The sequence below is a fragment of the Chamaea fasciata genome, unplaced genomic scaffold (genome assembly GCF_029207755.1).
Source record: "Chamaea fasciata isolate MVZ Bird 193981 ecotype frontalis unplaced genomic scaffold, bChaFas1.0.hap1 SCAF_15, whole genome shotgun sequence".
NCBI lineage: Eukaryota > Metazoa > Chordata > Aves > Passeriformes > Sylviidae > Chamaea > Chamaea fasciata.
In genome coordinates this window covers 13745826-13759958 of record NW_027094100.1, presented here as the reverse complement: position 1 = coordinate 13759958, position 14133 = coordinate 13745826, and the positions used below count along the sequence as shown (strand labels likewise).

The 14133-nt window shown below is 45.2% G+C and overlaps 2 protein-coding genes across 3 annotated transcripts in view; both read left to right on the top strand.

Moving 5' to 3' along the window:
- The first annotated feature begins 3968 nt into the window (after positions 1–3968).
- Positions 3969–4736, top strand: LOC136297510 (proapoptotic nucleolar protein 1-like). Its single transcript, XM_066197453.1, has one exon. It carries the CDS (start codon positions 3969–3971, stop codon positions 4734–4736), a length of 768 nt encoding a protein of 255 aa, XP_066053550.1.
- The window catches only part of CPEB4 (cytoplasmic polyadenylation element binding protein 4), a 35560-nt gene continuing 25671 nt past the window's right edge, over positions 4245–14133 (top strand). For both annotated transcript variants that reach the window (XM_066196975.1, XM_066196974.1), the window contains exon 1: positions 4245–7043. In XM_066196975.1, coding sequence (XP_066053072.1) covers positions 5922–7043 — 1122 coding nt within the window. In that variant the 5' untranslated portion in view covers positions 4245–5921. The remainder of the gene's footprint in view (positions 7044–14133) is intronic.

Below are 14133 nucleotides of genomic sequence, written 5' to 3'. Positions count from 1 at the left end.
TTTCAGAAATAAGATTACAAAGTGAGTTTTCATATTTAAAACTCTATGCCTGTGTGGATTTTTTTTTGGTCCAGCTCAAGGAAGTGTTATCCTTAAATGAAAGAAGAAAAGTGCATTTGCAAAGGTCACATCAACGGATTTTGAAGTGCAGTGGTAAGAACACCACAGCCTTTGCAACACTACCTATTTCCTCTTCTCAATTATTTATGTATTTATTGTATTTTACATGAGCCATGGAAGCTAGAGGCATTTTTGCAGTGTCAGGTCATTCTAAAGTACATGCCATACAAAGAATAGGGCTAGAAAATAGTTGTATGTAATAATGTTCATTAATATTACATAATTACTGCACACAAAATAGTTCTCTGGGCAGTGATAAGGATTTTTTTTTCATAAAGACTAAAGACTCGAAGGCAATGTATTCCATTAAAGGGTTGCTTAACATATGAGGGTATATCAATATATAGTACCTTCACCCAGCTGCAGCAAAATCACGAAGCCGGCTTAGTCAAATGAAGCCATTAGCATGTATAATGTGCTTTACACAGAGTTAAAAGGTTTATAAAATCATACGTTGATATTGCAATGACCAAGCTGAGATAGGATCTAGCAAACAGCAGTTGCAGCTGCATCAGCACAAAAAAAAATGAACTGTTGGGTTTTCTCTGCAGTCTAGAGAACATTTTCTGCAGTCTTTGGAAATTGCTCTGGAATTAAAAAAATTTTCTGTATGTGTAGGCTAATATTAGCTACTGACAGCTTGCCTGGGGTTTTTAGCTCAGCCTTCCTGGAGCAATTGTTTAGGATAAAATGTTGATGCAGCTTTTCAGGTCTGTTGGCTGCTTTTATTACCATTGAATGTGAGCAAGTCCTGTGTCTTCTATGATACACCAGACCTAAAGGAATGTGGAGGAACATCTGAGTGACTAACAACCCCATAAATGGTCCCTTTGAATTTTAATATATCCCACTGCACCCTTCCTAAAATCCCTGTGCTGTAAGTATAGTGTTCATTTTGACTTTAATTTGATTTACAAAACCGTGTTAATATGCTGTTGGGTGGACAAGACACAGCAACAATGTTTAGTATAAAACTGGAGACCTGAACATCCTAATAGGTCTTTTGACATTCAAGAAAACATCAGGTACAGTTTTTTGAGACATAAGAAACAGCTGAGAATTTTGCCCTTAGAAAAGAGACTCCTATCCTCTTTTTGCTCCTTTTCTTCCAAGACAGAAGATGACTTAAATGAGACTTGAATTCTCTGTTTCCCCACCAACAGTGTGAAATAGATGCAGCAATTTGATGTTTCTGCAGCGTGAGCAGTGTCAGTGTTTGACGTTCGGGTGTTGAGTCACCGAGGGCTCACCTTTCCCTCCGGATGACACCGTGACAGCTGCAACCGGCAGATGCCTGAGACCTGCCAGTGCTTTGATTTAAAAAAGAGAGGGGTTGCTGGCAAGGCATTTTCACAAGGAGTTCCTTCTCAGCTCTGCAAGTCCTTTCACTTCTTCGCTCAATGGGACCTTGATTTGATAACGCTGGGAGCGTATCACAAATGGCACATCTGCTCTGCCAGGATGAGCCGTGTGACTGAGCTGGAGAGCTGCTTCCCGGGAATGCCACTTGCTTTCAGGTTCAGTTTATCTGTCAGCTTATCCTGCTAAATTATCATTAGAAATTCCAGCTCTTGCGAGGCACGCAGCCTTTTGAGCACACCTGACAAAACTGAAGATGTTCCCCTTTGCTGTGTTAAACTGGATGTGGGGCACTGAAAGGCTGAGCAAACCACAGACCTCAGGGCTGTTTCTAACTGAGCAGAAGCAAGCACATGGATTTCTCTACACCAGTTCAGCCACGCTCAGCTTTTCCTGTGACCTGAGTCACGGTCAAGCACTTATTATGTGACATTCACAGCGAGACTGGCAGAATAAAAGCAGGCTAAGAAATCTAATCCCCAGAGGAGAGCAATATGTTCCCACTTGTGGTTTAGTCTCGCAGCGAAGAGGTTGTTAAGGGGTTTGTGATCCTGGGGATTGATGCTGGGGGGAGCCTGGGTAGAGCACAGAGCCACTGGCAGTTGTCAGCTAAAGCAGCCTAATGATGGCAGCTGGAGTGGCCAAAGGAATCCTCTCCTCCAAGGAACCCAGAAGAGTCAAAGTGCTTCCAGAAATGAATCCATTAGATGCTGATGGTGATTAGGAAAAGGTACCGTGATGACTTAAAGTACTTCAAGTGTCATTCAGACTGAAACCTCCTTCAGGTGAAAAGTGTTGGATACATCAGGACTGAGCTGCAGGGACCGATTCGGTGGATGTGGCAGCAAATCTGGGCAAGAATCTCACCACTGTGTGCGAGCAAATGCTACTGAGAGAACTCTCCCCCTTCCTTCCCCTTTCAAAAGTCTTGAATATTTATTGTTGTGGTGAAGGTTTTCTAATTATCTGAATCTTCTGTTTCAAATTTCCTCCAAAAGTTAGGTCATGGCATAAGCTACAGCAAAATCACTGTGCTAAAGGGGTTAATTGGACTCTACAGGGATTTTAGCTTCTGGCTTGAGTGATTTAAAAAACTGGAGCAACCTGGACCAGTGAAAGGTGTCCCTGCCTTGGTAGGGGTTGGAACTGGATGATCTTTAAGGTCTCTTCCAACACAAACCATCTGTGATTCTGTGACACTGTTGTCCTTTGTATTCTTTGAGACTCGTTTTACATCATCCGGCCACTGAAGCGAGAACTTCCTCACAGGTGGTTAAATCCACTTATTTATAGACAATCCTGACTTTCTTCAGTAATTTATTCTTCTCGGTAACTAGACCCTGCATACTGGTCAGGCATTTTTTCTCAAAGAGGTTGAGTACATAGCCACAAATCCTGCTGGGCAGCTGAACCATCCCAGCACCGGCCATTGAGGAACCTCCCACGGTTTCAGCAAACAGCGTTTGTCAGGAAAAGTCAGATTTTAGAAATTCTGCTCGTATCACTCCAGTCCATCTGCATCTGCCCTAATGCACTGCAAGGGTGTGCCTGAAATGAAATTAAGGCCATCTACTCAGTCCTTCCCAAACTATTCATGCAACAGCAATCTGCTGCTGGAGCCAGGTCCGTGGCGTCGGGACAGAAGTGCCTGTTAACCCTGACCCGTATGATGATGACGATAACAACATCATGGCTAGAAAAATACAGAGGAAAACAATGCTCAGTATCAGATGGGCTCACAGAAATTTCAAACAGTAAACAAAAGGGGGAATTATAACCCAGGAATTACCGTTTTCACAATGTTGTTTTCACCGTATGCAAACAAGGCCACTTTCACACATACAAACAGGGTGTCTGTGATTGCGAAGAAAAAAGTTTGTTTATTTAACAAATTTGTTGGGAAATACCAGTTTGGTAAAAGTATCATCCAAATTACAGTCATGTGTCTGAGAAGGAGTCCTGGAGCAAGTTGAAGACAGCCCTCTACTAAGAGAAAACTTTTGAGGAAATGTCTCTGCATGTTTCCTTTTAAACTTGATTTTTCTAATGGTGTACCTACATATAGTTATTTTAATGTCACTATATTTTGATTGTAATTTTTGAAGTATTATTTTCATTTGCATCTCGTGATCTGTCGGTGGGCAAGAAACAGCATCCATCCCCAAAATGAAGTAGCATGTAAACCAGATCTGTAGTAGACAGACTTTTTGATGGACTTGGAGTACTCAGGTTGCATGTATGGAAAAAATTCTTTGCTGTGAGGGCGCTGAGGCCCTGGCACAGGTTGCCCAGAGAAGCTGTGGCTGCCCCATCCCTGGAGGCGTCCGAAGCCAGGTTGGACGGGGTTTGGAGCAAGCTGGGATAGCGGAAGGTGTCCCTGCCGACGGCAGGGGTGGAATGCGAATCTCTTTAACGTCTCTGCCGAGCGCGGCCGCTGCCTGTGACACCGGGCACTGACACTGACAGGTGACGCCCTGCCCTGCACAAACATGGCGGGCGCCGCGCTCCTCACTCCAAGATGGCGGCGCCGCCGGCATCCGCCTGACCTCCCGCCCACACCCAAGATGGCGGCGGCGCCGCGGGCGGTGCGCGCCCAGCCCCGGGGTGGCCGCCCCGGCCGGGGAGTCCCTGCCCGCACCAAAGATGGCGGCGCGGCGCCGGGCGGAGCCGGAGCCGGGGCCGGGGGCGGGCCCGGGGGCGCGGCCGCCGCCGCCCCGGAAGCGCCGCGCGGCCCCCGCCAGCTGGTTGTCATTTGGTGCGGCCGCTCGGTCCGGGCGGCACGGGCTGGGCAGCGGCCGCGCGGGGACCAGCGAGGCACCGGCTGCGGCGGCCGCCGGGGGGGTGGGGGGCGGGGAAGGCGGCAGAGAAAAAAAACCACACGGAAAAAGACGCGAAACGAGGCGGCGGCAGCGGGGGGCTGCGCGCCGGGGACACGTCGCCGGCTGACCGAAAGCTGTCCATCGCCTCGTCCTTCGAGCTCCCCGCAGCATCGAGCCCGCGGAGAAACCCCCCCCCCCCCCCCGGTGCGGCCGGTCCATGAGGGGCACGGCCCGGCCGCAGCCCAGCCGAGCCGCCGCGGGGCAGGGAGCGCCCCGAGCCGCCGCCGGAGCCCCGAGCGCTGCGCCCCGAGACACAGCCTGCCCCGACCCCGCCGGGCGACCCGCGAGAGCCGCGTAAACACCTTCCATGGGGGAGAGAGGAGCCCGGCCGGCCGCGCCTTCCCCTCCCTGCCGGAGGCTGCTGCGCTGCTGAGGTAAAACCCCTCCTGCCTTGCCCGGCTCGAGCGAGGGCGGGGGACGCGCGGGGCACCCACAGCCCGGCCCCGCTGGATGCCCAGTGCCTGAGGAGGGAGCGCGGTCCGGGGGCTCGCTGGGCTGCGGGAGCCGCGATTCCCGGGGGAAGGAGGCGAGCCCCGCACCACAAAACACCCTCCCGGCAGCGGAGAGAGCGAGAGAAAAAAAACCTCCTTCCCCTTCCTCCTGCACAACTCGCTGTCCCCTCCCTTCCCTTTCCCGAACGGTGAACGCTGATTTCTGAGATGAAAACCTTCCTCCTCGGACAGCCAGGACTCATATGAAGGACACGCAAATATTGGATCATAAATAAGCGAGTCTGGCGAGCTCAGAAACCCAGCCCAGAAGGAGCAGCATCACGAATCCACCCTTCTCCTGCACAACTCACTCCCCACCCAACACACAGAGAATACTGATTTCCTGAGATAAGATCTTACCCCTTTAAACAACCGCACACGCACACACACGGTGTATATTATTGCTAAATATAATAGGTTAAACCCAGCAGCACGGGATAAAGCCTCTTCTGCAACTCACTCCCCCACTTCACCCTTCTGAATGCTGAGATCCTGAGGTAAATTTTTTCCCTTGTCCACAGCAAAGACTCTTTTTGAACAGGACACAAATATATATTAGATTATAGAGATGTATTAAATTATTCCAGATTAAAATCTATTTTTTGCTGCCAAGGGGTTGAGGGACCAGACGTCATTGTATTTTTTTTTTCTTCCCTCTTAACTCATTTATGGGCGAGTCAAGGCTGCTGAGGAGGAAAAAAACAGGATAGTTAGAATCTCTTTATCCTTATTTCCCAGAAGCTTATTCTCTCATTGCTGTGCATTTCCTTTAGAAAAAGGAAACCTCTTATTTTGTGAACCAAAGATTTATTTTTCCCTTCCTCCTGGCCAAAGGAAGGAAACGGACACAAATTGACACATTGAAACAGTTGAAGAGATCTATCTTTTGCAAAAACAAACAAACAAAAAAGCAAACGTCTTTACCCAAATCTGAAATAAATAGCGTGGAGGGAGACACTGGAATATCTAGCGAAAATCAGGATACTTGCTAATCTTGCCTCACAAGAGGACAAGCTAAACACTAAACATCAACTTGTTCTTACAGGGAGGATTCTAACCCTAAACATAATAAATGGGGGATTACGGGTTTGGAGTGTTAGTGCAAAACAACACTGGAAATAAGTCAGCTTTTCCAGTCAGATTTCATCCACATCTGCAGCCTCCACACCATCATCAAAATGCAACCCCCAGCCCTGCTGCTTTTATAAATAATAACACAGCTGCCAATGGCAGTAGTGCTGGGTCAGCTTGGCTCTTTCCTGCTCCAGCTGCCCATAATATTCAGGATGAGATTCTGGGGTCAGAAAAATCTAAAGCTCAGCAACAGGAAAAGCAAGAGTCCCTAGAAAAACAGCAGCTTTCCCCTGGTCAAAGCCAGGAAGCAGGCATGCTCTCTGAACCCGAGAAAGCTAAAACTGAAGAAAACCAGGGCGATAATTCTTCAGAGAATGGCAATGGGAAGGAGAAAATAAGAATAGAATCGCCGGTTTTAACAGGATTTGATTACCAGGAGGCTTCGGGGCTCGGTACTTCGACACAGCCCTTGACATCCACCGCATCTTCTCTGACTGGTTTCAGTAACTGGTCTGCAGCTATCGCTCCTTCTTCTTCTACAATAATCAATGAAGATGCAAGTTTTTTCCACCAGGGAGGGGTCCCTACTGCCTCAGCTAACAATGGTGCTCTGCTGTTCCAGAATTTCCCCCATCACGTCAGCCCTGGCTTTGGCGGTAGCTTTTCCCCCCAGATCGGACCCCTCTCTCAGCACCACCCTCATCACCCCCATTTCCAGCATCACCACAATCAGCATCAGCAACAGAGGAGGTCTCCTGCGAGCCCTCACCCGCCTCCCTTCACACACAGAAACGCTGCTTTCAATCAGCTGCCTCATTTGGCCAACAACCTGAACAAGCCACCCTCTCCGTGGAGCAGCTACCAAAGCCCGTCGCCCACGCCGTCCTCGTGGAGCCCCGGCGGCGGCGGCTACGGCGGCTGGGGCGGCTCCCAGGGCCGGGACCACCGCCGGGGCCTCAACGGGGGCATCACCCCCTTGAACTCCATCTCGCCCTTGAAGAAGAATTTTGCGAGTAATCATATCCAGCTGCAGAAGTATGCACGACCCAGCTCGGCCTTCGCTCCCAAATCCTGGATGGATGACAGCTTGAACAGAGCTGACAACATTTTTCCTTTTCAGGTGAGCGCGCTCTGTTGTATCCGTAAGAAAAAAACCCCAAAATCTCCCCAAAGAGCATTAAAATGCCCTGGTTGTGGGATTTCTGGGCTTGCAACTGAAAAAAACACATATGGCTAACTCGAAATGTCATAGTGGGAATGATCCTCCAAGCTGTGATTCATGGGTGGTTTTTTTTTTTAACAGTGATGGTCATAAATATCTATTGCCCACCAGCCATCTGTATTGGCCACTTTGCTTCAGCTTGATACTTAACACACAGAGATAGCCTATGAAGAAATTCACTGACAAGTATTTCAACAAAGAGGAAAAAGGAAAAAAAAGTGCTTGGTGGAGTATGAGAGATCTGAGGCCTTTTAAAGTATTCAGCAATGTACCACATCAGAGAGAAAGTATGGAGTGATTGTATTTGGTTTTACAGTGTCACATGGGCTTGCAGTGCAACCTCATTTTTGTAGCATTTCTGGGGGAAAGTTTCCTTTTGACAAATCGTGGTAATCAGGGCAGTTTGCTCTCCTCAGGAATGGCAGCAACTTTTGGTTACAGGCCATTAAATCAGCACTAAAAATAGATGTGGATGAGATCAGTTGGTGGTCTCCTATATTTTGCTGTGGCCTTCTCCTGGCAGGAGGGAGGTTGTCTGGCAGCTCAGCCTCTCCTTCTGGGCTGACTTGTTATGAATTTGAAAAGGACTGTATAATGTTGAACCTAATTTGCAGTAGGAATTAAACCAGAAGTCCCCTCCTTTTCATCTGACCACCAGTTCAACCCAGCTTTTATGTGTGTGTGTGCGCCTTTTGTAAACTCCTTTAGGGTGAATTAAAAGCCCCAAGAGTTCTTTTACGTTTCCAGGGTTGTTTTTCAAGCTCTTCAAACGAGGGCAAAAGTAAAATTCTCAACGTGATTGCAGTATTTCTTGCCATGCTGCAAGAACCGGGGTGACCTACTTAAACACAATTTCAAAGGTACAAACTGTGCAGTGTGCCTCGTGATGTAAAGAAACAGAAATACATTTAACAGGGGCTTTGTGGATTTGGGGATAGTTGCAAACTGCAGGTTTTTGGTGGTGTGCAGGCCCTGCTGACAGCACAGCAGCTGCTGGCAATAACTTTCCTTTCGAGCCCTTTTTTTTTCCACTGCGGTGCTACTGACTGGTTCAGTATCAGGTAGAGCCCTTCCAAGTAATAATTGATTTTAATGTCAGGATTTGCAGTGAGCATAATGAAGCTGTGTCCAGCATGCCCAATTCATCCAGTGAAACCATTAGGACAAGGAACCCAGCTGGAGCTGGTCTTTTTTTCAGCCTCACTGCAGCCTTGGCTCACGGTTTGATTCACTCTGTACCCTGACACGTAGCTGATGTTGAGAGTGACAGAATGAGATCAAGTGTGTCCTTGCTGCTGTGTGTAAGCCCCAAATATACACACACAGGCAGAGCGATGGGCTTGGATTGGCATCAAGGAAATTTCAGGAAACTGGCAAAGTCAACCTTGACTCCTGGATGGTGTTCCAGACACAAGAATAGCAGACACACGTAGTTTGATCATGGTAAAGAAATCACTTTGGTGTAGCATGTTGGTGTCTGTTTACATAAACACTCTGATGGAGCTGTACATGTCAAGACCGAGTCTGACACTCCTTCATGCCAAGAAAAGGAAAGTGTGGAGTGAAGTGCTTTCCAGTCTGGTACTATCACTTCTGTGAGGAAAAGGGCAGGGCAGCAGAGCAGGACTTCAGCACTGCAGCCCTAGAAAGATGCTGATTAATTTTGAAGCCATCTTGGACAACTGCTCATTACAACTTTCTTTTTCTTCTGTATAAAATCTTTAGCTCCTTTGGTCACTTGAGCTGAGTGTTGAAAGCATGGTGAATTTTTGAATCGCTGGAAACAAATGATGTAAAATTTTACCTTTGATGTGTTTTTATTTTTTTCTTGACTCTATTCCTGACTCAAAGCACAATTTTGCTTATTACATATTTGTGTTCATGCATCTCTCTCTCTTTCTCTCTCTGTGTGCCCCTGAAGTATCCTTGCTGATGCAATCATGTACTGGACAAAGCTATTTTGTTACTGGAATCTTCTTAAATTCCTGTTTAGGAAATAATTGAAAGCTGTCTTTGCTGCAGCAACATAATGGAGTAATTTGATACAACAATCCCTTTCATTTAATATTTATGTTTTGCTGCTTAAATCATTAACAAGTGGTGCTGCAATCTAGTGAAAATGAGTTTCTTTAGAAGGCAAAATGTAAACCAGCAATTGCAAATATTTGGGGATCACTTCTTTTTCTTTTCCTCAAAGGTTGTGTCTAATCCAGAGCTTGGTGACACACAGGATTCTGTCTGTGTTTGGATGGAAATCTTGGGGTGAGCAGCAGTAAGAGCTCTTTTCCTCTTTGGAGAGGTTGGCGTTGCATAATTTCCCTTTTTACTGATGGGAACTCCTGCTCCCTTCAAACCTCCCTGCCCATGGGATGGAATGGGTGCTCCTAACGGTGCAGATGAAAGGAAAATACTGTGGTGATCAGTCTGATAACCTTGCAATTTGATGATGCCTTGCCTTGGCACTGAGAGCTGCACGCAGGCCCTGTGCTCTCTGCTCCAAGTGTTTTCCATTTGGAATCCTGTCTCCTGCAATTCCCAAGAGTCTGGAGGAACCTCTTGCAGGGATGGAACTGGCAGCACGGCCAGAGAAGACTTAACCAGATCTGTTAATGAAATTAAGTTTTGATGTTGTGCTTTAGCCACTGGGCAGGCACCCCCCTTCAAAGATCTTTTGAAAAGAGAAAAGCCATTGTTCTTTGTGTGTTCGTTTGAAAAGGAAATGGTCTCCAAATGAAAAAATGGTTCCTGAATTAAAATTAAAAAGCAAAAAAAAAAAACCAAAACAAAAAAACAACCCAACAAAACGGAGTCTTTTGACTCTCACAGCCTTCCCTGAGAATTAATAGATGAAAATGATTTGACTGTGACTGTGGCACCTTACCAAGTCAGTGATTTTTAAGAATAATCCCTTGTCCTTCTCTCCCAGCAGCACTGACAAACTCGGTGCTCAGTAACTGCAGCGCTGCCTTCGAGATTGTTTTGGCTTTCCTTGGGCTGTGTACTTGCACTTCCTCATGAGTGGAACATCCTGCCTGTTATGCAATGCATAAATCTTGCTTTGATAGGCACTTCCAGCTTTCCACATCTCATCTTCAGTGCGTGATGATGGTTTTTTTTTTTTAAATGGCTCTCTGAAGGCACAAGCAAGTGAAGCAACAGTGCTCAGCTTTTCTGTAAAAATGCTTTAAAAGAATTTGTGTTTCTTCCTGGAATCGGGCTCCAAAATAACTGCCCATTTCAAAGAATTTTTGTACATGAGAGCAACTCATTGTATCCACTTGTTCAAAATGTTTTTTCCTTTCTTCCCCCAGTGGCTGGTTTCCAGGTATATAACCCCTTCCAAATCCAGGCAGGGCCCGTGCCAGGGAGACTTGCTCTTCCCCCAGGCAGATATGGAATGTTTGAGAAAACACATTCGTGATTACAAAACGTGTTTGAATTCCGACCTCGACGTCAGCATTTGTTTGCCCATAGGAATGGCCTGATCTAAGAAGTGCATTAAACAAATTCACAGGGAGCTGGAATTAAAAAAAAAAAAAAAAAAAACCCACCAACCTCTTGAATGCGTTTGCCAAACTTTTCCTCTTGAAGGGATCTTGCGAATAAATTTTTTTTTCCCGTTCCTCTTTATTTTAATATTTGGGTTTGAGGAACCTTTTCATAACTCACGATGGCTGGCTGCACAGAAAAAGCTCGTTTGTTTGGAAGAATTTAATTTTTTTTTTTTTAATTCTAGCACCAGCAATTATTCCCAATCATTTCAAGGCATCATGTGAAAACAGAGCAAATCCTTGAAGTTGGGTTTTTAAACCTGTTCCCCCGTTTTTCTGTGAGTCCATCAGCTGTGCAGTAATTAGTGTTTTGTGTGCTGTTCCCCACAGCTACTGATCTGTGGGATTAGCAGCCCTCTAATGTGGGATGACATGCACAAGTTAAGTGCTGTGGAAGTTTAACACTGTTCTTGTTTTATAAACTTGCTCCTGACGTTAATACTTGGGCTTTGGCCCTCCCGTGTGTTTTTGACCTCAGGGGTTTCTGTTTAAAGAGAGCTTTTGTTAAGGAGCTATTTGAATTATGTTTGTCTTTTTCTCCTAAGATTAAAAGGAGTACTCTTTATTAAGCATTTTCCTTTGAAAGTTGGATACTTAGCAGCCCAGCAAAGAGTGAGAAGGCAAGATATTGTGGAAAAATCGTTTCTGGAAGATACATGATAAACTTAATGTGCAGCTAAAATAGAATCACACGTGTTGCAAACCTTTCCAGTAAAGGTTTGTCATTTCTAGCACTTAAAAAGTCCAAGCTGAACTAAACTGTGTTTTGTGCCACTTCACTTTTTCAGCTCTTCCTTGCTGTTCTCCGGTGAAGCTGTAAAAGATGATCTGGGCAGAACACAGCAACATCCTTTCAGGAAAAACCTGTTTATTCCAAGCCTTTAATTCACTGCGTACTGGCCTGGGAGCTGAAATAAAGCATTTGCAGGGTGCTGGGAAGGGGGAGAAACTTCCCCAGAAGCATAACCCAGTCCAAAATTGTGTTGCAATTGAAGGAGGAGTGTGGAACTTTTATTTATAATGATAACTACGGTGATGTTGCCTCTCCTCTGTGCAGGTGACTCTGGAATGGTGGGAAATGGTAAGAAAGTTTCAGAAAGTTTCAGGCTTCTCCTGCTCTAATTAAGGCACAAATGGAGCTGTGAGGTTTTTGATTTGCACAAATGTTCTGCTTTGACAAAGATTTAAATGTCTAAAACAAGCCTCACTTTTACAACTACACCCACTCCATAAATACTGAGCAATAAATTGCTTAATGCCATGACATTCTTTTGCATTATTATTGATGCCTTGGACTTCACATAATCTTATTTTAAGAGATCAGGCCCAGCCTTGGCTACCAGCAAGTGTTCATACCTTGATTTTTTTTATTTTTTTTTTTCGGTGCAATTTGGCACTTACCACTGGGAGGCCCATCCTGGGAAGTGCTCTCAGGTTCTGGCATCTGAATTATTCAGGTGATGGTAATGCTGGGGGTGCAGATGAAATATCATGAATCAACAGTTAAATTAAATGTGCGTTTTTCTGATGTACAGGAGAATTAATGTCTGGGATTTTTAAATTCAAAGGATGATCTTCGTGTGCAGGAAAAATTCATGTGGAATTTCTTTTGCGTGAGAGGATGACCCAGTGTCCATCGTACACGTTTTGCACCAAGTGACTTTCTTTTGGGGATGAAATGTCTTTGGGCCAGCCTTTATTTTTTCTTTAGGTGCATAATAAATGAATATATTTCAGATGTGGTTTTGGTAAAATGTCTTGGAAGATAAGACTGATGAAATCTGTGCTGCTCTTTTCAAAGGAGTCCCACTATAAAAAGGACTTTAATTTCTATAAAAATCCTGCAATTTCAAATTCTCAACTGGTGATTTTCTCTAGCAGTGTACAACCTGTCAGGGCAAATAATCAACTAAACTAATGGATTTTATTTTTTAATAATAATCAGTGTGCAAACCTGTGACCCAGCTGAGCTTGGCATCTTGTCTGCTCTTTATTTAGGACTGACATCTTTTCACTGAGTGGATGTACAGAGTTTTCCTGATAAATCCCAAGTTTTAGCCATCCCTCCTTTTTCTGGGCTTGCTGGTAGCTGCAGGTGGGGCTATCACCAGTTAATCTTTGGGATCACTCTGCAGGGTTGTGATTTCAAGTGTTTGCACTGTGATTTGCAGCTTTATGGACCTCCCCCTAAAAAAGGGACAGCTTGTGGTTCACTTGAAAAGCAAAATAAATCCCTCAGCACCAAGAGCTTCCATTGGAGAGTGTGCTTCCCTGTGAGCCAACCTGTTCAATTCCATTTTTTCCCCTTCAAATGTTTTAGATTCTCTGTTCTGAATATTAAAAATTAGCATTGCAGCAAACCCTTTGTTAGTACAGCTCAAGCCAACATAAAACAGATATTTTAGAGAGAAGAGATTTTGCTTCAGGTGCTCAGCACAATAAACTGGGAATTTCTTGGCCTGGGTCACTTCCTTTGTGTCTCTCAGACAACTGAAATGTGAAGTGCCACAATTCCACAAAGGTTTGGAATTACTGAGGTTCTGCACTTTGTAAAATTAGAGTTTTGTAGCTGTTCGCGGGCTGGGCTTGGGGTTAACACAAGAATTCAGGAAGGAGAAGCTGCTGAGGGACATCAGGTTTCCAGTAAATGCTCCCACCTGTGTTTTAGGCTATTTTTGTCATTTTGTGAGGACTGCTGGAAATGCAGAGGTTCCTCTTTAATATCCATTCCTGAGTTAACTCAACTTGGATCCTAATGGATCCAAAACCTGAGGGCTTGTACTCATTCCTGCTAAGGGATTCTAATGTAAATAGAGTTTGAAATAGGTAAGATTAAACCAAACCAATAAATTAAACCTGCTAGGAAAAGGCAGAAAACTCTAGGGAATCTGTGAAAGAAAAGCACAAAATTTAAGAACTTGAATGCTCCTGATATTCTCTCCAAGGTGCCTCAATTATCTTGTAATAGAAATGACCACGGAAATCAATCCTGTGGGGAGACAGGGCAGTGCTGGGCTTTTTATAGCAAATTTGATATTTGCTAGACTTAATAAAGGAACTGGTTCCAAACTCTGGCCTTTTTAATGCTATTTGAGACACGGCACATCCGGGTTGGAAGACGTGGCCTGTTCTGTCTCAGTAATAAACTGTTCTGAGGAGAGGAAAAATACCAGGAAATTCGATTGAAAAATGGTTACTTTTTAGTGATCAGAATGTAATTTACAACTTGGAAATGGCTCAGGAGCTGGTGAGTTCCTGCTCTTGGAATAGTCTGAGGTGTTTAAAGTCCAGAGTGAGGGATCAGAGGAATCAGGAGCGGCCCTTGCAACACACAATCACTGAAATAAAGCACTTTATAACTCACCACTGCCTTTAAAAAGATTCCAAGCTGGATCTGTGTGCTTTGGAGAAATTTCAGCTTCACAGCCAGCGTTAGG

Coding starts and splice junctions, on each gene's coding strand:
- LOC136297510 (XM_066197453.1), top strand. CDS start 3,969: ATGGCGGGCGCCGCGCTCCTCACTCCAAGATGGCGGCGCCGCCGGCAT.